A 24,416-nucleotide genomic window follows, 5' to 3' on the forward strand; every position below is an offset into this window, starting at 1 on the left:
TAGGCCATATGCATTCTAGCCATGCCCACCCAGTAGGCCACGCCCACCCTGGCCATACCCACCCGCCCCCCTGAGGGCAACCGCAATGCTGATGCGGCCCTCAATGAAATTGAGTTTGACACCCCTGGTCTATGCAATGCAATAGGTGGTGGTGGTGGTGATGATAATGATGATGATGATATTAATAATAATAACTAAGGCTCCAGTTTCTATCTAGGGTGGAGTGGTAGCCTGCCTGCCGAAATCACGGCCGCCGCATTCTTCCCATAGTAGTCCTTTAAAATTAATAGCACATGCAGAGGAAAAACTAAACCCCTTTGACGTCACTCTTCCAACGAGGAAACATAAACAGAGGAGGCTTCGCCGCCGCTGATTGGCCGGCCGCGCTGTGCCTGTGGCAGTTGACAGCACCTCCCAGCCAGGCACGGCTCGGCCTTCGCCGCTCCGCCAGCCCGAGACTGCGCCAAGCTCCGCGGAGCTCTTCTCCAGCTCTTGCCCGGCCGGGAAGTCTGGCTCTTGCGCTACGGCTGCTGCTCCGCGTGCGCCCAGCTCGGGCACGCTCTCTCCTCCCTCCTGCCTTTCTCCGGGCCAATGCGCACCTTCCGCCGTCCCTTGGCGCGTCTCCCCGAACGCTCTGCCTGAGACTTGGATGCAGCTTCGTGATCGCGCAGGTCGGGGCTTCATGAACCAGCCGCGCCGCTTCCAGTTTTCCCGGCATTCAGAGGTCACCGAACTGCCACTATGGTTAAATGTCTTGTTTAATGGTTGAGGTACGTACTGGCCAGCCGAGGAGGCGGCACGGTTGGGACTCGCCTTCAGGGGGGGAACTGCAGTAGCGCAAAGTTAATTGAACGAACTTACAAGGGTATTTGGAAGAAAACACTTTGCGAGGCTTGCTGTGAAACAAGCTTCCTTCTTTCCTTCCCTGCTTCCTTCCCCCCTCCTTCCTTTCCTTTCCTTCCTTCCTTCCTTCTTTCCTTCCTCCCCCCCTCTCTCCTTCCTTTCCCTTTCTTCCTTCCTTCCTTCCTTCCCCCCTCCCTCCTTCCTTTCCTTTCCTTTCCTTCCTTCCTTCCCCCCTCCTTCCTTCTTTCCTTTCCTTTCCTTTCCTTTCCTTTCCTTCCTTCCTTCCTTCCTTCCTTCCTTCCTTCCTTCCTTCCTTCCTTCCTTCCTTCCTTCCTTCCTTCCTTCCTTCCTTCCTTCCTTCCTTCCTTCCTTCCTTCCTTCCTTTCCGTTTGTGCGAGTAGCCAAGAGGTGAGGCATCCTGGAAAACTTGTATGAATTGTGTGCAAAAAAAAAAAAAGAAATCAAAAGAGGGGTGCTCCCCTTCGCCTCTCCCACCCACCCCCTCCTTCCCCCGGCCAGCTTCCTTTCAGTTAATGTTTGAAGTGGAGAGTCCCGAAAGGGGTTGTAGGCGATGAGTCGCTTCTTATCCGGAAGAATCGCGCAGGGTGTTGCGTCTCGAGCATCGGGGTTCTTGTGGCTTGGGTTTTCAAAGGGAAAAAGTTACCAACCTCCGGGTTGTTCCTTTACGCTTCCCCCGAAGAGGCGGTCGGCGGTCCTGTTAATATTTCACCTCGGCGCGAATAGCTTGGAGAGCTGGCTGGCGTGGGAGGGGGCTACAGCAAGAGAGAGAGAGAGAGAGACCGGAGAGGAAAGTGAGGGACTGGCCATCATCAAAGGGCAGCCTGTAGCCTTAACTTGGACGACCGTTGCAGCATGGAAATGACCAGCGTGTGCCGCAGGAACCCGAGCTTGGGTTGAAAACAGAGCCCACATTGTTTCGGGGAGCCAGCCTGCATTTGGAAGAGCGACTCTCTTGGAGAGACGCGTGTTTAAAATCTCGCCCCGGTAGCCAGCGGCGGCCTTTTGTGTGTGTGTGTGTGCGTTTCAATTAAAAGATTGCAAGTATAATGTCTGCAAGAATTGAATAACGTGTGGGCGGGGGGGGGGGGGTTGGGGGGTGGGAGGGGAGAGGAAAAACGCTTGTTTTTTTTATTATTAAACGGACCTTGTTTTCACACTCGGGTTGCTTCTGTAAAAACAGGGGGGAAAGGCCAAAAGCTTTGCCGAGGTTCGCCCTAAGAATGCACTTCGAAGGCTTACTTGGGGAGAAAGAGTTGCCCACGCTTGGTCCATAAGGACTAGCTTAGAAATGGCAAAACGTTAGCTCTAAAATGCAGACTATTTGCTATGTGCTGTGAATGGACAATTGCTATTCTGCAGTGCCTGGTGGGAAAAACAAGGACTTTGTGCACATAAACTGCACATAACTGCAGCTCCTCCATTTCCTTGGCAGTATCTTCACACGGGGCTGCAGGAAGAAAGAGGCTGCTGTCATTAATGCTTTGCTTAACAACCCATTTCACATGTTGTACTGGGGATCACCCTCTTTCTCTCTTGGACTACCATCCCACAGACCATTTTGATGAGTAGAATTGTTGGCTAAAACGTATCACCTCCTGTCTCCCAATATGCCTTTGTTTTCTCTTTTTTTGCCACACTGGAAAACACTTTTCAACCCTGAACATATTAGCCAGCCTCAGAAATTTAAAACAGTTTTTCAGGTATAGTGCATAGCTGTGGCTGTTACCTATGAAATGTACGTATTCATCTTGGATAATTGCTTTGTACAGGTCTAAAATAATATAGAAAAACCAATGGGAGAGGGAGAAAAGAATTGCAACTTTTTGAACTTTTGGAAGAAGTCTAGTGCCTGAGGTCCCAGCCTGCTAGAGTGTTCTCTTCCTGCAGGATAAATATCCCTTATGCAAGTCTAATTGATGCATGTGACTAGCTCTGAACTTAGAAGACTGTCAGTCAGATGAGAATTTCCCCTTATTCAGATCTCAGGATTACCTGAAGCCTTAGGCAAAAAAGCTTATTTCTATTAAAGTCTTGTTGCATTAATGGAATCTAAATTCTTCACCGCAAGGAAGAAATTTCTGGAGAAACAGAGATGGTGGCATGACTTTTTCTGATCTAACATAACATCCAGTAGGATTTAGCTCATGACAGAATATCATCTATTTCTTGGTCCTCTCCAAGGGAAGACGATGTCTGCAGAGAGAGGCAAAGAAATATGGTCATATCATGGGTGAAGGACAGATCACTTTGCAGAAGAGATGGAAAGACTTCAAAATGCAACATGGAAAGGTTTCCACGTGACATGTAGTTCTTGTAGCAAGTAGTTTTAATTCTTCCAGTTTATTTCCTTTCCTATCATTCATTTAGGGAAGTTCTCATTTACTCCAGTGCATGGAAGGGCCTCATTTATTCCAAAGCATCATTTTCTTCTTCAGGGCTGTCCTATGTCTTTAGTACAGTGCTTTTTTTGTAAAAGAAAAAGGTGCCGGAACTCACACATGTTATACAACCTGCCTTGCCTACCCTACAAGGTTCCATCCAAAAAAGGTGCCGGAACTCCATTCTGAGCATTCTATGAGAAAAAAAGCCCTGCTTTAGTACTCTACTTTATGCATTTCTATGTGCATGATTGTTCAAAACACACCAGGGGCTGGGGGAAACTTCATATTCTGTATATTTGAGAGTGTGGGTAGTCCTCGACTTATGAGCACGACTGGGAGCAGAATTTCCATTGCTAAGTTAAAGGGGGTTGTTAAGTGAGTCACACCCGATTTTACAACTTTTTTCCCCATGGTTGCTAAGCAAATCATTTCAATGGTGAAACAAATTGCGCGGTCATTAAGCAAATGCGTTTTCCCCATTGACTTTCCCTGTGGGAAGCCTGTTGGGAAGAAGGTCGCCAACAGCGATCACATGACCCTGGGATGCTGCCACTCTTGGAAATACATGTTGGTTGCCAAGCGCCTTAATTTTGATCATGTGACACTGATTGTGCTGTGATTGTCATAAGTGCGAGGACTGGTCATAAGTCACATTTTTCAGTGCTGCTGTAACCTCGGACAGTGGTTTGAATGGATGTAAGTCGAGGACTCCAGAAGATGGCAGAGGACAGGAAAGCCTGGAGGAACGTTGTCCATGGGGTCACAATGGGTCGAACTCGACTTCGCAACTAATAACAACAACAAAGTCAAGGACTTCCTTTAATAATTTTGAAACCTTTATGGATAACAATCAGACCTACTAACGTCCATACTGAATACAGGAACAGGAACAAAATTATGAAGCAAAATTATACTTTACTGGGACATCAAAAGCTAGTTTGTGTTTGGAAATATATTAGCCTATATACCATGTGCCGTTATTCATTTCCTTATTTAGATCCCTTTTTTCATTTATATCTCAGGTAGACAGATGATAAAGACCTAATATGTCAGTCCATATTTTGAGGTTGATGTCTCCATGTCAGGAACTTCTAATTGAAATAATTGTATCAAGTCAATGAAATAGGTAGCCATTTTAGGCTGTTTCCCAAGTAGAAAAGTTCCGGGGGGGGTGTTGGGGGGGACAGAATTAAATCAGTTAAGATGAAATGGGGAACAAAAAATTGAGACTTTGTTAAAAGAAATTAGGTGGAACAAAAGCTTGATTTTCAGACTGTCGAACTCCCAAAATCTTTAGTAGATATGATACAGTCTGCTACAGCACTTCCACTTCCACAGAGTATCTCAGGGAACTCCAGGGCATGCACAATTCTGTTCTTATAGATAATCAGGGGCGTCAAACTCAATTTCACTGAGGGCCGCATCAGCATTGCGGTTGCCCTCAGGGGGGCGGATAGATATGGCCAGGGTGGGCGTGGCTAGAGTACGTATGGCCTACTGGGTGGGCGTGGCCAGCTCTACATCATTTGCATCAAGGGTGCCTATGGGGGCCTGGGCAGGAGTGGGACAGATCTGAGGGTCTCTGGCAGAAGGAGGGTCTCTGGGCCAGGGCCAAGGCAGTGGGGACTGTTCCCTCACTGTTTCCAGGATGGCTTTGCGGGCCACATGAAACCACTTCACGGGCCGGATCTGGCCCCCGGGCCTTGTGTTTGACATGTCTGATATAGACCCATCGCAGCATTTCAGTGCTGAATATTGAAGGATCCAAGCAAAGTCTTCAAACACAGAAATAAATATACATTTGTAGAGGAAGAGTTAGTATAGCCTAGACCTTTATACTGGATTGGGTCATTTTCAGAGGCTCCAATCAGATCCCCATGCGAAAGTGGCTAGACTCTGCACACTCCTGTTCACTACTTTACATTCTAGCCTGTATTGCTTTTTGATTAGGTGATTGCAACCCCATCTAGTCATGCTTTCACACTCACCCCTCTACATACTAGGAAAAAAAGTAACCAATTGGAAGAAATGTCTTGAATTCTTCCTTCTTTTTTTGTTGGCTATGATCATATGTGCTCTCTTGGGAGGAAAACTCTTCTTCCAGCTTCGATGTCGGTAAGATTTCTCAAATATTTGTGAAAATAACAAGCCATTTTTTTCCCCAATGTTATTTTAACTGCATAGAGCAGTACCATTCAAGCGCGTCAGAGGAAGGAAATAGATTCTCTGCTCATCTCTGTTGCTGGTAAAAGAAAGACCTGCTAGCTGCCTCTGGAAATGCAGCTGTCCTTGTGTTCAAACAGAATCTAGTAGTTTACATCTGGAGAGATTAAAGGACCATTGTGGTTGTGTATTCTTCTCCCAGGAGGAGGCCTTGTGTTGAACAATTCCCAGCAACCCTTGTCAGAATGGCCATTGGGAAAGGATGCTGAGAGTTGTTATTCAGAAGACCACGGATTTCCCACCCTACTGCAAGTGATGAGCCAATAGAGAGCCAGCCTGTTTACTAAGAAAGCAAGAACTGTTGGGCTAAAACCAGAAGAACAAGTTAAGAGCTGACAACGCACAGAAGTTTACAGGATCCATTTAAAAACTGGAAACCAGGCAGAGGACTTCGGGATTTTTTACTAGTTTTAATCCATTTTCATTTAGCATTATAGCAATGGCAATATTATTAGCAAGGAGTGTTTGGAAATTTTAACCTAATAAATAGAACGATTTAGTTTTAGATTAGTGGGGTTTTTTTGAATGTCTATGGTAGAAAGTTTATGATGCAAATTTTGAATGAGTAGATGAGAAAAATCAGGGAAGGCATAAACAAGAGTCTAGGGTAATCTTATATGCAAATGTGCATTGTACTGAAGCACTTTCAAATGAAAGTTGTTCAGAGTGGCATGCATGAGAGAAACGAGGCCATTGCTATATAAGAAATAATAAAAGTGTCATTTGCAATGCTCATTAATGTATTCCGGAAATTAAATTTTGCTAAACTCTTAATTCAGTTTCACATGTATGGCATAAAAGTTAGATAAAAGCATAATCTGCTTTTTTTTTAATTACTGAAGTTTTAGAATGCCTTTTGAAAGGAAGGTTTTTGAAAAAACATGTCAAAATCTTTTGGGGCTGAACCTTGTCTATTACTTTTTTAATTCAAAATAGACCTGGAAGGGACCTTGAAGGTCTTCTAGTCCAGCCCCCTGCTCAAGCAGGAGAACCTATAGTATACAGACAAGTGGTTGTCTAGTCTCTTCTTTATAACCTCCAGTGATGGAGCATCCACGATTTCTGAAGGCAAGCTATTCCACTGATTAATTTTCCTCACTGTCAAGACGTTTCTCCTTAATTCCAGGTTGCTTCTCTCTTTGGTCAGTTTCTAACCATTGTTTCTTGTCCTGCCCTCTGGTGCTTTGGAGAATAATTTGACCCCCTCTTCTTTGTGGTAGCACCTCAAATACTGCAGTACTGCTTTCATGTCACCCCTGTTTCTTCTTTTCTTTAGACTAGCCAAACCTAAGTCCTGCAGCCATTCTTCATATGTTTTAGTCTCCAGGGTTTTGATCATTTTAGTTGGTCTTCTCTGAACTTTTTCCAAAGTCTCAACATCTTTTTGTAGTATGGTGACCAAAATTGGTTGCAGTATTCCAAGTGTGGTCTTACCAGGGTTTTATAAAGCACAAGATCCTGATTCTATGCCTCTGTTTATACAACCCAGGATTGTATTAGTTGCTGGCTTATAGTCAAGTGATCGTCCACTAGGACTCCAAGGTCCCTCTCACAGTTACTGTTTTTGAGCCAAGTCTTGCCTAATCTGTACTTATAGCTTTTATTTTTCCTGCTAAAAGTAAAACATTGCGTTTCTCTACATTGAAACTCATTTTGTTGGATAGGGCCCATTGTTCAAGTTTGTCAAGATCTTTTTGGATCCTGACCTTGTCTTCTGGGGTGTTGGCTATTCCTGCCATTTTAGTGTCATCAGCAAATTCCTTTGTCTAAGGCTAAATCTTAGATTAGCTTCTTTATTTACCAGATTAGCAAATCTTAATTTTCTTCTGGAATCATTTCTATGTTACTATGTATAGGCAAATAGGAATTTGTCAGTATAATTCAATGTGCAGTGTATCATTCCACTACATCCTCCATATAGAATGCACCAGAAATATTTCAAAATGTCACATGTTCCCCAGTCCTATTTATAATTACTTAATAATATTCATTGAGCCTCAAATTAGTTTGTATAGAACTATAGCTAAATGTCTCTTTTGCTATATTGAGAAGTTTGATGATTTAATACATACTCACTTCCACAGAAACCTTGCATAATTGTAGAAATTTTCTGTAGGGTAATTGTCCTACAGAACATCCTTACAGTGGTTTGGAAAGTCATTGAGTTGATTTTTGGAAGACTGGAGATGAGTTTTCAGTGTTCTGCTAAGCAAGCCATAGTTTTCAGAAAGCTAGTTTTGTGTGAGTGTGTGTGTGTGTATGTGTGTGTGTGTGTGTGTGTTTTGCCCTTTTGTATGTGTCCCAATGTTGCATGCATATGCAAAAGATTGGGGCTTTGATTACAGTGCTGCAACCAACAATAATTGTGACTTCCTAGATGATTTTACACTATGCTTTTGGAATCATTTTGACAGGACGGTCATTCCTGGGAAAATTCGCTGATGTGCTATCGCTCTGGCTGTGGCTTGGTGAAACTGAGAAACTTTAGAAATGGATTTGGTACCATTTCCAGAGGGACAGCAATCAATGACCTTTTTTTTTACAAGTGTCTCCATAAATTTCTTTTCGGTTCTTGGGAAAACTTCACTGTGATAAGGGAAGCCAAAATCAGTATGATTTATAAAGGGTAGGACTGGTCCAAATCATCCCTTAATGTTTCATGAAATCTAGTTTTATCCTTTCCTTTTGTTGAACTGATCAAATTAGCAGAGGACAGGAGATGGTAGTATGTTTGCATTGGTGTGGTGCGTGTAGTCTATCAGTAGGATCCACATAAATTCTGATAACATTCAGGGGTGGGGGGATTATGAGAACAAAAATTGGAAAGGATGCAAATACTTTTTCACTCAAGTGTATGTAAATACTCATCCACCCTTTGGTTTCAAGGATGCCAAGCCCTGCACACACAGTCTGGTAGTTTGTGTGGAAGCAGAGGAAGAAAAAGCTGTAGGGGTTGAGTCACTGTAGATATAAGAGGCACTTGCTTGTTCACAGAGGCAGTGGGCAATCAGCTGTTTATTTAGCTCCATTCTTGTTTTCAATAAAGATTCTTATCTAGCTTAGCTGTGTCTCTGAGACTTAGTTAAATCCTGCCCTCAGAGCCTAGATGAGCTTTGTAAAGTCTCAAGGTCTATGATTTACTGCAAGTCCTGGTTATGGGAGCCAAGCAGCTTGACTTCCCACTTCTACTCCCATTGCTATGGGAAGAGAGTCTAGAAATCAAGGATTAACACAATAGCTACTGACACTCCGAGAATACTGCTGACTGTTGACAGAGGCCAGTGTTAAGCTCCAGTGTCAGAATTACTGGACAGACCAGCAAGCTCAGATGATCAGCCAGTTAGCCCAAACCATGACAGTAGGTGTTCTTCCAAGAAGAAGCAAGCTGATGCTGTTGCTGCTTTAGTTGATGCAGTCTTCCAATGTTAAGTACCCACTTCCTTGCCAGATAGGTGTAATGGGAATCCAGGCATATTTATTGCCTAGCTTGTGTATATCTCCCTGAGACCAAATGACTGACCCACCAACCATATAGGATTTGTCATTAGCCTACTGAGGGAGGGAATTGCAAAATTTCCACCTTCTGATTAAGTTTAATATGCATATATGCGTTGGGTGATTTTCCTGAGACATAATACACTCCTTTCAGCAGTTCCAAGAAGATTCCATCCCATTTGCACTCCGATACAGGGCACAGTGGCAAGTCACCTCAACAGCTATCAGGGAGAGTGATAACAACCAGATGACTGCAAAGAAATATGATTCTTCCAACACGCCCCCCCATCGTGTCAGAACTAATTCTTCCATCGCCCCCACCATCCTGCCAGAAGCAAGGAAGCTTCTTGAATGAGAAGAGAAACTTCTCCTTCCTCAAGGAAAAAGAACAGTTTAGTTGCCTATCGAAAAAGTACCTTTGAGACCACTCGGACCTGGATGATGGAGATTCTCCACAGAAATCCTGAGAGATAACTTAGAGAATCCGATCAAACATATAAAAACAGTGTGTGTGGGAATATGTTATTAAGATTCAGCTGTTCCTTCAGGCTATGGGCTACCCATCAATTCAAGGAGGGACAGTTTGATGAAATTTGAAAGGAGCTAATTAATCAGAGCGCTCCATAACCACATTAATCCTGGTCTACTTTGCCCTTGATGGCAAACATAAGAAATTGTAGGAGAGTATGGGTAGGAAAGGAAGATGCTGCTGTTCACTCTTTTCCTTCCTTTTACCAAAAACATGTGAGACTTCAAGAAAAAAACCTTGCAGCAGGGAAACATAATGCTACACTTCTTCCAAGAAACATACAAATTTAAGAGAGCAGAAGATGACGTTGATGGAGGTTCTTTGATATGCATGCTCTATTACCTAGCCAAAAGGAGAAACATTTTTTAAGTTCAAAATGTCCAGTTAATTTTATTTATTTTTATTTTTATTTTATTTTAATCCCATTTATATCCCGCCCTTCTCCGAAGACTCAGGGCGGCTTACAATCTAAAGCACAAACCAATGTTCTTAGCAATAGCCTTCATTCTATGTATATGCCTGCTTATTAGGGCTTTCGCCCCCCCCCCCCAAGCGGCATTATTACAAAGTCAGCTTATTGCCCCCAACAATCTGGGTCCTCATTTTACCTACCTCGGAAGGATGGAAGACTGAGTCAACCTTGAGCCTGGTGGGACTCGAACCTGCACTAATTGCAGGCAGCTGGTGTTACTTAAGGAGGCATTAGCCCACTGCTCCACCAAGGCTCTTGTTAGAAAGCATCTCAGATAGACACCTTCCAAATCCACTAAACTACTGTATAAGGAAGAGGAGATACTGAGGAGATAATCTACCCGCATCATATAATAATTTTGTTATTATAGGCAATTGCAATAAAAACAGTTTTAGAAATCCTGAGAAGTTGATTTCATGGTCTGGCCTACCTAGTGGGGCTGATATTGTGGAGAACCTGGACATCAAACAGAAATGCCACGCTCACTCTCTCGTTCTGAAATATTATCTTAAGTAATATAATTATAAGGAGAAGCAAAACTCCAGACCAGCCATAGAATTCAGATCTTCAAGACTAGGAAAGCTATAAATTAAAAGGAGATTGACATAAGGAGCTATCTACATCAGCAGTTCATAATTCCTATTAGCCTGCAAACCCTGATTGGCACCAAAATACAACTACAAGATTTGGTAGATTCCAGGGTTTTGGGGTGGTGATTTTTGCACCTCAACTGAATCATAACATGCATACATGCTTCCCGTACTCTGCCTGACCAACTTCTGGTTGAGAGTCTTGGTGGCTGGATTTTAGATCTTCATGAAGTTCATGAAACCTCTACCACTCGCCAGTGGAAACCACCAGGGCTTTCTACAATGTTAGTTAGCCTTTTCATTACATTAACCAGTAGTTTAGGAATGGCCTCAAATTTTCTTTAGGAGAGGGATATCATCTTTCTGTCGCTAGAATGCAACACCCACATACTGCAAATAATCACAACCCCTCCTCACCATCTCCTAGCAAGTATATCCTCCTATCTTGCCCAACAGATGTTTTGATTATGCCAACCTGTTTTGAAAGGTGGAAACACTGATACCATAAATATTGGGACTCCATGGTTAATCTTTTCCTGGACTCCTGATTCCAGCAAGGCAACAATACTCAATGTGAAATGCATAGTTAGCCTAGCTAAAGGAATTTATTAAGGAGAACTTATAAATTAGTTTTATTTGCTCCCCACCTTTGTTCTTCTTATGCAGTATTCTTTTTTTTTTAATCCAAGAGAAGAATGGTTTCCCAGGGATAGTCCATGATTACTAGCTGTTCATTTTTGGACTCTTAGAATTATTGCAGATGGTATTAATCTTTACCCAATTAGACCTCAGAGGGCTTTGCAATCTGCAATCTATGAAAGAGGGTAGGAATACGGTATATCACTGTCCATAAGGGAAGTTTGAAAGTACAGTAATGCTATTCAGATTTAGGAACAGATGATTTGTTTATCATATTTTTCATGATATTTTGGAGAAGTTCTTGATTTGCTGATTTACTCTGAGGAATCTGTCAATCATCATATGCCAATTTGAGCACTCTTAACACCTTTAAAGTATAGTCCCTATGTTAAGGGAGAGAAAGATATTCTTGATTTACTGGTAGTATACTATATAAGCAATTGTATTTCACTGAAAGGAGAGAGATCTCAAATCATATTTGGGACATCCTTCCTCCCATCACTATTTTTTGAGAATTGTCAGGGTTTTTCCCCCCCCACATTATTCCTAATTTTACAGCCCTGGCCACTCAAGTGACTCATCTCCCCTTTTTGGTAGTATTCCAAAGCCTAACAAGTCTTTCTCACCTCAAGAGGTGTTCATTCTCAATCCATCCTGTCAATCTGTGCCTGTTTGCTCATTTGCTGTATGGGATCATAACCCTGATGTCATTCTGGGAGGTCTGTGGCTACCATCCATGTCAGAATTGTCAAGGTAGCCTCTTCTTTGAAACATTCTTTCCTTGGAAGTTGTTACCAGCCAAAAAAGTGATATTTTTTAACAGGGAACTGTTGGCCAACAAGGAAAGCTTTCAAAATTGTCACCAAAATATACTAATTATCCTGCAGAAATCTGAATGACCACAGAAACTTTAGAATATCTATAGACTTCTTATAAATTTACAGTGTCAGATCAGGCAGACTTAATTTTTCTGCCATTTTAACTTTCAAATTCATTTTAACTTTTAAATTTCAAGCATGTAGGTGATTGGGCTGATAATTTGTCATTTAAGCCACAGTACTTCTTTCCTTACACCCTTCTTCCACATTCCATTTTAGATCCTGAAAACTGGTTCACTCAGCCTTCCATCCTTCCGAGATCAGTAAATGAGGACCCAGATTGTTGGGGGCAATATGCTGACTCCAATGAGAGAGGGCTGTAAAGCACTGTGAAACAGTATATAAGTCCAAGTGCTATTCCATAATCTTGTAGAAGCCATTTGAAGAATTATTGTAGGATAGGCCACAACACTCCTGCTTCTATTCCATAATCCTACAGAAACCATTTGAGTAAGTGCAGACAATACTTTGTATTCTATCTTTTGTTTCCCAATGAGAGCTTGGCATATCTAGAACTTTGTACAGATTTGGGATTAAAATGCTATTTATCATTTCAATTTCAATTGTTCTGGTTGATTACAGCAATGCAGTGTAGACTAAAATACTACCCCTAGCTTTACTTGGTTATGAAATTTACTGGGCATGTAATGTTGAATAAGAAAGAAAAAGTGCTACTAATGGCTCAGATGATGAAGCATCTGTAAATTTTAGTCATTAAAATTCTACATTGGGATTGTTACTTACTTCATTTTTAAAATCTGGTATTTTGTCATTACATGACATCTATAATGAGTAAATTTATGATCATGGGAAAGGTTGCTTTCAATTACAGAAATAATGTATTTGAAAATTAGTTTTGTACAAAACATTTTGTCAGTTGATGTCACTCAAATGTTGATTTATGGACTTGTTCAACATTTAATGTTAAACACATGTTATTATCTATCATCAGATTTTACATGCATTGGACCTGCTTTTGTTTTCCTAAATAAAACTGATCCATGATGTAATTCTCAAATCAATATAGTGTGAGATAGCAGTTAACTTATTTAGAACCTGTATTCTTGAGCAAAAAGGAATAAAAAATGGATAAGTAATAGAAATAGGTTTATAATAGAGTTGGGTCCTAACTCATCAAATATGTTTACAGAGTTTTCCCCTATCTCCAGAAAGTTATCCCTTATCTACATTCTCTTTGAAAAATTATTGTAGGATAGGACATATCCACAATACTCCTGCTTCTATTGCATAACCCTGCAGAAGCCATTTGAGTAGATGCAGAAGTGGAGGACCCAAGGCAAACCTCCCAATCCGAGCCACCCAGTGGTGAGAGATTTGGCATTGAGTCTACACCCAAGTTGGGGTAACTGAGATAGGATGAGAGAAAGGGCATATTAGTAAAAAGAAACATAAAACATGATCTGGGATCTTTCTCACTACTATATTAAAGTGCCTCTTCCAATGCTTAAGATAGGAGAAAAATATGCTATCATATGATCTGTACTGCCTTCATCGCTGTATTCTATTTTGCCTGCATAGCAAGGCAGGGAGAAGTGCTATTCTCACACTTACCTAGGACAAGTTAAAGAAAACAATTTGTTAGGTGTGAAAGATCAGGTCTCCACATGAAGTTTCAATCAAACTGATTTATTGCCAAAAGCCTATGCATAGGAATCTTTTCAGTTGGCCCCTGCTTAGAGTTAGATAGAGGTCAACAGCACATTGGGGAGGAGAGGATTTGGACTTGGTTCTTTTGCGGCTATGTTAGAATTCTAGGCTAATCTCCCCTTTCACTCCACTCCCAGGTTCTGCCATCCCTTCTCCTAGACAATTGGTCAGAAAGAAACTGCTAGTCAGTCAGGTGTTCTTCTGGATATATCCACTGTTCTTATATCGTGATAAGCATAGAGTGAGAAACGCTGCTGAGTAAGACGCAAGCTAAGGAGCTTAGCCATGACATTCACACAAAAAATTTCTTGGGGAAGGAATGAAAAGGGGTGGTGGCCTGGCAGGAAGGGGTGAGGAAGATAAATTTTAGAGGCAAAGGAATTGAAGTCTGATCTTAGAAAGAGGGACAAAAGAGAGCGTGTGATAGCATGATATGACAAATCATGACAAGGGTGTGATCCGTATGTGTGTGCATGTGAGTTCTTTTGCATTTGAGTATATTTTTTGGTTTCTTCTTTCTTCTTTAGAGCCAAACATGTTCACTGATAGATTTTAACTGGGGAAAGGAAGAAACTGCATGTCTATTTTATTAGAATTAGTTATTGAGGCAATGAGGTTGTTTGGAAACAGCGTTCTTTCACCTACCAGCCTAGACACCACAGCTCTTGTCAATTTCCCTTGTCAATTTCTCTGCTTTCCTAGTAAGAGGCACAGAAATAATTAAGAGAAAATTACTCCTGTTTTTGTTTTGTTTTAAAAAAGACAAGTCTGCTACTCTTCAGTGCTTAACTTAAAAATGCTAAAATTAAATTTATAAGGAGGCCATGTACTTCTTACACCTCCAGTGACCCATGCCCAAAGGGCAATGGAGGGAAACGCTGAATGAATGAAAGGTAGAGGGCTGGTGTTGCAGCAGCCTAGAATAGCCAGATAATAGACCCTCAATATATCATCACCATCATCATTAATCACACACTGCAAATTGCATCCACAGTGATACTTACTTTGGAAGCAGAGCACGAACTCTACTTTTAAACTGGATCAAATGTAGGCAAACGTAAGCTGTCTTGTCAAGGGCTGGGGATGAGACAAAGGTAGCACTCCCAGGACATGTCCTTTTAGAGCAATTACATAAGCATCTTCGTGTCGTGGGATTTTGCCAAGTGCCAGAACAGTGGTCAGGTGCCCAGGCATTTGGGGATTTTTGGATCCTGAGACAATGAACGCTCCAGTAAATAAAGGGATTTTAAGCTTTATCATTAACTCAAGCAAACAGATTGAAAAGCAGAACATAAAAGGCATAGATACCAAGAAAGATAATATGCAATTCTCTTACAGGCTGCCAGGACTCCTTAATAATGACAGTAGAGATACCCCAAGGATAGCCAATTTCCACAAATTCCCAGTGTTTGGTTCCATGAGAAGCTCACAAGAAACACCAGGAACCCCAAGGATTTATCTGGCACCATGACTTCATGTCCCTGGTTATAGTCATGAGACTATAAGACATGACGTTAACTGACTGGCCCATGACTCTGGGATGGGAATCGAAAGTCTGAGACTTTCACAGCAACAGAAGCTTTGAAACTACATGAAGATTCCCTATCCCTCAGTAAACAAGAGCTAAAAAAATGACAAGCAAGCAGGCTAGTTCAGAATGGGATCTAACGTTCTAGAATTTTCTTAAGACGAAGGTGAAATCAAAATATGTCGTTAAACTCCTCGAAATAATAATGGTCTTCTGCGTTGCCACTATACATGGTTAGAGGATTTTGAGTCGAACCTGCTAATAAGATAGCAGTGAAGAGATACAGAAAACTCATAAATCTTAGCCGCCATCTTATTTGATCAGGGCAGATACAATAGTCCTGCTCCAATGATCACATTTATTGAAGACACACACCTTCATTATATTTATGCCATTGAATATGAAGTCCTGAAGACCCAGGAAAAGTGCCTTTTCTGCTGTGACTCCTGTCCTGTGGAACATCATTCCCCTTGAGGTGAAGTTAGCCTCACACCTACTAGTCTTCCAGACAATGCTGACTCCCTCAGCTAAGAAACAGAGATGGGCACTGTCCCCCCCCTAGATACGACTTACTGGATAGGGGAAAACTTTACCTTTATCTAGACTGGTATTAGACCCTGGAGAAACTATGGCTTCAATTATTCTAATACTTCTTGTCATTCAGATATCAAATATCCTTAGCATTCATAAACTTGTCAGATTTGTCACTGTGGGATCTATTTTCCTTCTTCAGCATACTGTCCATGGTTAAACATTTTTGAGCTTAGGAAAACAAAACTACTTACCATTTTCACTTCTCTGTTGTCACTAGACCAGCAAGTCTAGCAAGTATGCAGATGGATGAAACTTTTGTTTTCTGAATATTTAAGATTGACTCAGGATTTCCACCTTCCACTTTTTTCACAGTAAGCTCCCCTAAGTCTTTTCTTTCAGTAAATGAATTATCAATCTCAAATTGTTGGTGTTTTGATCTCCAGTTTTGATGTCAGGTGCAATTCCTTCTAATATTGCCATTTTAAAATAATTTATTAATTGATACATGAGATCAGATAATAGGGACAAATGCATCTTTGTCTCACTCACTGCCCCATTCTGAATCACACATTTTTTTTCAAATTGGATTCTTACAGTGCTTTTTGTTCATTGTAAAAAAAAAAATCCTCAAAATATTAATAAAGTGTCCTGGCTGACCCACTAATTTTAATCTGTTCTACATTCTGGCATGATATATATAGTTAATGGTTTTGCAAATTCCATAAAACAAAGCTAACCCTCCTCTCTCTATTCCTTTACCCTCTCCATTATCCATCTTTTGTTAATTTTCCTCTGACTTTTCTAAATGTTCATTTGGCATCTCTTTCCCATTTATGGTTCTTTGTAAGATCTTAAGCAAAAAGCTTGTATAAGAAAGTAGCACACTGATTTGGTAATTTGTGCACTTACTGGCATCTATTTTCTTTGCTGCAGATATATAAGCAAATTATTTACAAGCAATAGGCTACAACATTTTGTTCCAAATTTATTGACCTTGAGCTGTTAGCTCATTAATTGCCTCTTCTCACAAGGATTTAAACTGTCTGTGTTTGGTTTTTCCTATATGACAGCCTATCATACCTCACATTATGGTGGAACATATTCCTGAATATTCTTTTTCCTTTATAAATGTTTCTCTATTCTCAAATCTTATTTGTAAAGCGATTCAACTTCTCGACTTCATTTGCTATCGAATCTCTTCCATAATCATTTGGGCCTTTCTATTTTAGTCATAAGATTTATTAACATTCTCAACCGAGATCTCTTTTCTTGCTTGAGGTGGGAAGTTTGTATTCAGTCTTCTTCTGTTTTTCTTTCGCCAAGAGTTTTGTTTCTTCACCTTTCCGTGCTTATCACGTTACCCTGTTCTGAAAGCCACCTATATCTTTTCTCCTCTGAAATTGCTAGCATTTTCTTTCCCAATTTGGTTTTCACAATGTCTTCTCTCTTAGCTGCTCAGATTCTACTTCATATAAATGAATCTGTTCTTTACTCTGATCTTATAGGCTAACTGTATGTTCTCCTTATGGCAACCCTACTTTTTTTTTTAAATTTAAACCACATGTTTAACAGGTCTGTTCCACAGTCTGTACCTGGTTTGACTTCTTGGATTTTAGTTTTTTTATCTTCAGTTTCTTATTATGTAGTCTATTTCACTAATGTCCATAACCAGAGTCTATGTTTCATGTTTTTGAAGGCATTAGTGTAAGGAAGTAATTCTTTTTGCAAAACTTTCATAATCTGCTTCATGTATTATTCTATTATTGTATTTATGGAGTCCAATCATCCTGCAATTCCTGTGATAATCAATATAGCTGTCAATATAGCTGGAGTAGGGTAGCTATAACTATCTATGGTCATCATCAAGTTGGCCCATTGGCAAATTCATCTATTTCTAAAGCATCCAATTTGTATGTTTCAATTCTGTTTTGACAATGACACATTTTCATTCATGCTTCCCATAATCCATTTTTGTGTCCTTATAAAATGAAGATTTTCTCTTTCAATAGTGGCACCATCCATGGCCAGGCTTCCTTGTGATCTAAGATTATCTATGTCATTACCTTAGTCATGAACATTCTTTATTTTAGTGGTTTCATCTTGGAAAAAGTCCACCTTGCTTTAGCGTATTTAAAAAGACAAGATAACCATAATCTTCCCAGTATAGCTACCTAGCACTTGAAACCCTTTAATTCACAGTGGCAGTTGAACTTCCGTTGACCTTATGTCTCTTCTTTTAGCTATAGTACTCAAGATATATGAAATACCCATAGTTCCATACTAGAACAGATGCTACATCTAGAGAAAGCCCAGGTTCCAGTTCAGTGAGTCACAAGGCAGCCAACACTGACAAGTTCTAGCTTGTGCGTTGAGTACCAAACAAACAATGAGTACAATGGGACAAACTTTTCACGACAAAATGTGTTGAATACCAAATTTGATGAGTTTCAAAGTACTTGAGTATCAAGTTATCACTGTACAGGTAGTCCTTGACTTGCAACAATTCATTTAGTGACTGCTTGAAGTTACAACGGCACTGAAAAAAGTGACTTATGACCGTTTTTCACACTTAAGTCTGTTGCAGCATCCACGTGGTCAGGTGATCAAAATTCATACACTTCGTAACTGACTCATGCTCATGACAGTTGCAATGCCCCAGGGTCATGTGATCACCTTTTACAACCCTCTGACAAGCAGAGTCAAGGGGAAGCCAGATTCACTTAACAACCATATTACTAATTTAACAACCGCAGTGATTCATTTAACAACTGAGGCAAGAGAGGTTGTAAAATGGGGTTAATTCACTTAACAACAGAAATTTGGGGGTCAATAGTAGTTATAAGTTGAGGACTACCTGTATATTATTTTCATAGTATTCCCACAATTTACTGTGGAAATTAGACGCTTAAGAATGACATAAGGTTGAGCACACATCCTTTATCCTTTCATGCTAACTTATAGATACCTACATTTTCAGAAATCCTTACAGGTGTTTTTTTTTTAATCTGCTCTAAAATCTTCCCAGATATCAATGTCAGACAAGATAGCAATAGCACTTAGACTTATATACCACTTTCCAGTGCTTTTAAAGCCCTCTCTAAGCAGTTTAGAGAGTCAGCCTATTGCCCCCAACAATCTGGGTCCTCATTTTACCGACTTCAGAAGGATGGAAGGCTGAGTCAACCTTGAACCAGTGAAGGTCAACCTGCCGAAATGCTGGCAATTGGCAATCAGCAGAATTAGTTTGCAATGCTACATTCTAACCACTGTGCCACCATGGCTTTTAATGATAGTTTACAATCCATTGCTCTACGGTGCATTTTTTTCCATTTGTTTTTGGGAAGTCTTCCAAAATAAGCATTTGAAAGAAAATAAGTTATTGTACTTAAATCATTTGTCTTTATAAAATGAAGTAGAAGTTTGGTATCTTATCATTATTACCCTAAAGTCTATGCTTGAATGGCTATCTTGAAGACATGCAAGAAAGTGGAGTGCAAAGGTTAAATACATATTTCATGTGAGTAATATTTGTAAAAGTCATTGTATAATGAATTTGAGTGTGTACTTGTGTGACTGTACTCATTTATGTGTATGCAGTACATACCTTCTGTGTAATTGTTTATTATTAACCTGTTTTTTTCAGCAGACTCCGTAGGAAGCAAAATTTATTTTTAATACTGTCCCTATCACAAGGAGAGACTGAATTAGTTATTAAATATTAAAAGTAACGTGTGATAGGATTCACAAACTGTGCCCATTGCTGACCTAATAATACTGGGCCAAATGGAAGCAGGTCAATTGGTCAGTAGCTGTTTCAGGTTTCATTTATTTATTTTCCTTCTGATCAGTCATGTCTGATTTTCTGACGCAGCTTGAATAATTCCCTGGAGTTTTCTTGGCAAGGTTTTTCAGAGATGGTTTGTCACTGCCTCCTTCCTAAGGCTGAAAGAGAGAGAGAGAGAGAGAGAAAAAGCTGGTTCAAGATCACCCAGCTGGCTTTGTGCCCAAAGCAGACTAGAACTCCCCGTCTCCTGGTGTCTATCCTGGTGCTTTAACCACTGCACCAAACCGTCTCTAATCAGGCTCCATAACCCATTGCTTTGACATTGCTCCCCCTGTACTCTTTAATACCTTTCTGATATTTAAGTGTTGAGTTTTGTTTTTGAAGAATCTCTTTTTTTTCTGTTCATTATTGAATAAACATTTGGTGGGAATTTTTAAAGCTACAATATGCTCAGACTTTGGAACACATCCTTTTAAGAGACATGCCTAGATTGTAATATATTAGCAGGTGTCCTTTCCTCTGGTTCAGGAATCTGTATCTCTCTATAGAGCAAGTAAAATATTTTCCTAGCATGTTTGTTTCTCTATAGTAAGCATTTTTCCCCCAAATTGTTCTGAGTCCTGCTGCTTCTTGACCTGATAGCAAGCTGAAAGGTCATTCCACACAGTGAAACTAAAACCTAAAGGAAAAAAAACCCTGCTAAACTCAAACTACCAAAACTAAACACAAAAGTACAACTCTACTCTTGTCTAGCTCTCTTATTTACGGCTTTTCACCAGGGTGTAAGAATGGAAGGAAGGAATCTTTTATTTAAATAAATCAGAGCTAATTTATTTTCAACATGGTGGGTGAATCTGTATTTTGATTTTACCAGTTCATCTGAATGCTTCCATTTAAATTTTTTTAAAGATATTAAACAAATGATGTTGTTGTCTTATGTATTTAATTAAGAAATCTATTAATATAAGCCTTCTTGAATATTTGAGGGCAAGATGGCATGGGGTGACTGCAGGGCTGGCAAAAGAGAAAGGGCAAGTGCTGCACACATTTGATGGTTTCATCAGACACATGCCATCCATCCATGGCTGGCATTCTTGCGTCAGTTTGCATTTGCACGATGTTGTCATCATATAGCTATCATGATCTTGATGCCGCTATGGTTTGTTACAGATGCCTCTGAAAAGCTGGGTTTAAATATAATAAAGCACTTGTGTGTGACAGAAATCTGCCAGTTAGGATTTTGCACATTTTATGAAATAGGCAGAAAATGCTCATCTCTAATTTTTCCTGGAGCCAATAAGCTCTTGTATGTCTTCGCTTGGCGATGGAAGAAAAATTCAATGCTAATTTTAGTGACCATGTTGTTTTGTTCACTGTGTGCTTAGACTGCTGAAGGAAAAGTGGGAGTTGCCTTCCCATTATGCTGATGGCAGTATTTCATTGGCAAAATAACCTAACTGGTTACAACTGAATATGTACTTACTTTGGACCCAAATATCAGAGTAATTATCTGGCTATCCTCTTTGGATCTCTGTCTCCCCTGTTTGATCGTTAGTGTCAGCCATGCCTCCTAGGCCTAGCTCTATTGTGATTGATGTTCCAGCTTGGTTTGGTCATACTGGCTGGGAGATTAAAGGAGGACATCAGCTCGGGGAAGGTTTGATGCACATCTAAAGCTAATTACAGCAAATCTAGGAAATACAGTGTAAAGTTTCTCATTCCTGTTCTTTGTGTATGCGAAAGCAGTTCTTTATATTTCAAAACTCTGTGCTCAATAGCCTGAGAGAGCATCATATTTACAACTTGCCTCCAGAAGTTGGGAATGCTCCAACACTGGAGGTTTTTAAGAAGAGATTGGACTGCCATTTTATTTTTATTTATTTTATTTATTTTTTAATTCCATTTATATCCCGCCCTTCTCCGAAGACTCAGGGCGGCTTACAAGCTTAGCAGTAGCCTTCATTCTATGTATATGCCTGCTTATTAGGGCTTTCACACCCCTCCCAAGCGGCATTATTACAAAGTCAGCTTAATTGCCCCCCACAATCTGGGTCCTCATTTTACCTACCTCGGAAGGATGGAAGGCTGAGTCAACCTTGAGCCTGGTGGGATGCGAACCTGCACTAATTGCAGGCAGCTGGTGTTACTTAAGGAGGCATTAGCCCACTGCTCCACCAAGGCTCTTAGTCTTGTCTGAAATGGTATAGGGTTTCCTGCCTGAGCAGGGGGCGGGGTTGGACTAGAAGATCTCCAAGGTCCCGTCCAACTCTGTTATTCTGTTTATCTGTATATTTTTCTTTCTTCTCATTCCACACAGGTAGAAGATTATGTGTTGTGATCAAGGACAGATGATTTCAAATTCTCATGTGGTCTTGAGTATTGGGAAAGTTCTGAACATTTGCTGACGTAGTGATTGCTTTTGCTTTGCTGACACGTTGGCTTATTTTATCTCATACTATTCCTGGACCTGACGTAGGTTTAGTGACATACTGTGGAATGTCAGTGTAAGACTAATGTTAGCGGCTGAGGTTATGCTATCCTCTCTATCCTCTCTCTAACATTGTCCTGTGTTATACTTCTTGGTAAAATATTTTAGGGATATATGCCAACATTGGGGGCAACATTGGGTTTCCTTTTCATTTAGATGAGGGTTGGGTTGTTGTTTTTTTAAAAAAAGGACAAAAATCCAGGACATTCAAGAAAACTCAATACACAAAAATGGAATTAGTATAATGTCTTTTTTAGTATAATGGGTCTTAGTATTCTGCTCATTTACATTGCAAATTACAGTCGTTTTCGGTGTGGTACATACTTCTTGGATAATTACAGAAATCATGCTGTTAATTCTTCAAGGTTAATGACTTCAGATGACAAAATAGATTCACTGCTATTCACTGCTCCTACGCAGGTAGAAATAAATATTGTTAAATCCTTAGGCTAACATTTTGATCTGAAGTAAACCCTGACTTTCTCATTTCAGTAAACATATTTCCAAATAAGCATATTTCTATTGCATATGAAACATTCCAAAGAAGATTTTCATGTTCCATAGTAAATATGTCAGCACCCTCCTTTTTTGACTAAGTGGAAAGTCCAAGGATGCCATTTTTACAAAGCTCACTTATAATAAATATGAAAGACTCTTAGCAACCCACATTTATGTATATTAAAAATCCTAGGAAATGCACGGTGGCCTGTTATCCTCTCCTATTAATGCACAAGGTTTGCAGAGTGAGTGTGTCTTTCTGATTGCAATTATAATCATCTGTGGACCAGATATAGTATGATTAGACTTCCCCAAGGGATTTGCAATCAAAACAGGAATACTGAAAGGGAGTTTGGTTTTCCCCAAGCCCCTTTATTCTGTATAGTTGGCAATGACTTGTAGAGTAAAATCTGCAGGAACTCCTTTACCTTTTTAACCCTGTGTTCTGTTGTTGTACATTTAAAATGAGCTAATGCCTTTTCAATATAAATCTCTCTAGAACAGGGCTTTTCAACCTTTTCACCCATTGTACCACTTTTAGGATATGCCAACATCCGAGTACCACCAGTCGCCTAGCAAGGTGTCAAAAATGTGATGACCAAAAATAAGTGGGGGGGGGGGAAGTGATGAAGTACAAGTAGTCCTTGACTTTCAACAGTTCACTTAGTGACTGTTTGAAGTTACAATGGCACTGAAAAAAGTGCCCCCCAAGCCACAGCCGAGCAAGACACCTGCCTGCCCATCTGGCGGCGCTCTTCCTCCTGTCCAAGGTTTTCATTGTTGTGAGCATTTCTGTTGAGGATTGGCAGTGGGGGTGAGGTGGGGGTTGTTTGGTTTTTATTCCCCCCCCATCTGCTGGATGGTTGCAGCAGGTTTTGGTCACTTCACATGACCCTGGGACAGGTGACCGTCATAAATATGAATCAGTTGCCAAGCATCTGAATGTAAATCACAAGACCCTGGAGATGCTGCAACATTCCAGCTGATTGGTGCTTCTTCTAGGCTCAGAAGAAGTGCCAGGATCAGTGCTGCTTTCCAACTGGAGCCTGGCGCTGATCCTGGCACTTCTGCTGAGCCCTGACAGCCTGCAGCTCCAGCCCGCTCTTGCTCAGGCTTGTGCGGTGCTGCCACCGGTTCAGCTCATTCCCCTCCCCTGCTACCACTTTTCTAAGATGGTCGTGTACCACCTGCCAGCTGCCAATGTACCACAGGTGGTACCCGTACCACTGGTAGAAAAGCCCTGCTCTAGAAAAGCACTGGAAAGGCAGAGAATTAGGAGGAAACAGTAAATGGCAATTCTAAGGTAGTGCATCTAGACTTCCTTCAACGTTGCTCCGGTTTACTCTAACTTGAAATATCAATTTTTTGCCCCCTAAACTTTAATGGGTGTAACAGTGCAAAAGGTAAAGAATTAAGGGAAATGTAAGTTTCTTAAGCATGTAAAAATGCAAGTGGAAAAATAGGGACCACTATGGTGGGAAGGTAACAGCGTTCCGTGCGCCTTTGGTGTCTAGTCATGACCACGGAGACGTCCTCGGACAAGCGCTGGCTCTTCGGCTTTGAAACGGAGATGAGCACCAGCCCCTAGAGTTGGAAATGACTAGCACGCATGTGCGGGGGAAACTTTTATTTATTTATTTATTTATTTATTTTTGGGACTTATATGCCGCCCTATCTCCCGAAGGACTCAGGGCGGCTAACAACAATAAAAATACAATAGTACAAAAGTTAAAAAAGAATTAAACTAGCACCCCCAATAATAAGTTAAAAACATTTTAAAAATCCCTGCCAGTCCAGGTCAGCCTGATGGAAAAGGAATATTTTAAGGCCGCGGCGAAAGGACTG

The 24,416-nt window shown here is 40.7% G+C and overlaps 1 protein-coding gene across 2 annotated transcripts in view; it reads left to right on the forward strand.

The window, feature by feature from the left end:
- The first annotated feature begins 529 nt into the window (after positions 1 to 529).
- The window catches only part of PDE7B (phosphodiesterase 7B), a 154,475-nt gene continuing 130,588 nt past the window's right edge, over positions 530 to 24,416 (forward strand). For both annotated transcript variants that reach the window (XM_083368055.1, XM_083368056.1), the window contains exon 1: positions 530 to 770. In XM_083368055.1, the coding sequence (XP_083224181.1) occupies positions 750 to 770 (21 nt within the window). In that variant the 5' untranslated portion in view covers positions 530 to 749. The remainder of the gene's footprint in view (positions 771 to 24,416) is intronic.

Source organism: Vipera ursinii (assembly GCF_947247035.1).
Source record: "Vipera ursinii genome assembly, chromosome: 1".
Classification (NCBI taxonomy): Eukaryota; Metazoa; Chordata; class Lepidosauria; order Squamata; family Viperidae; genus Vipera; species Vipera ursinii.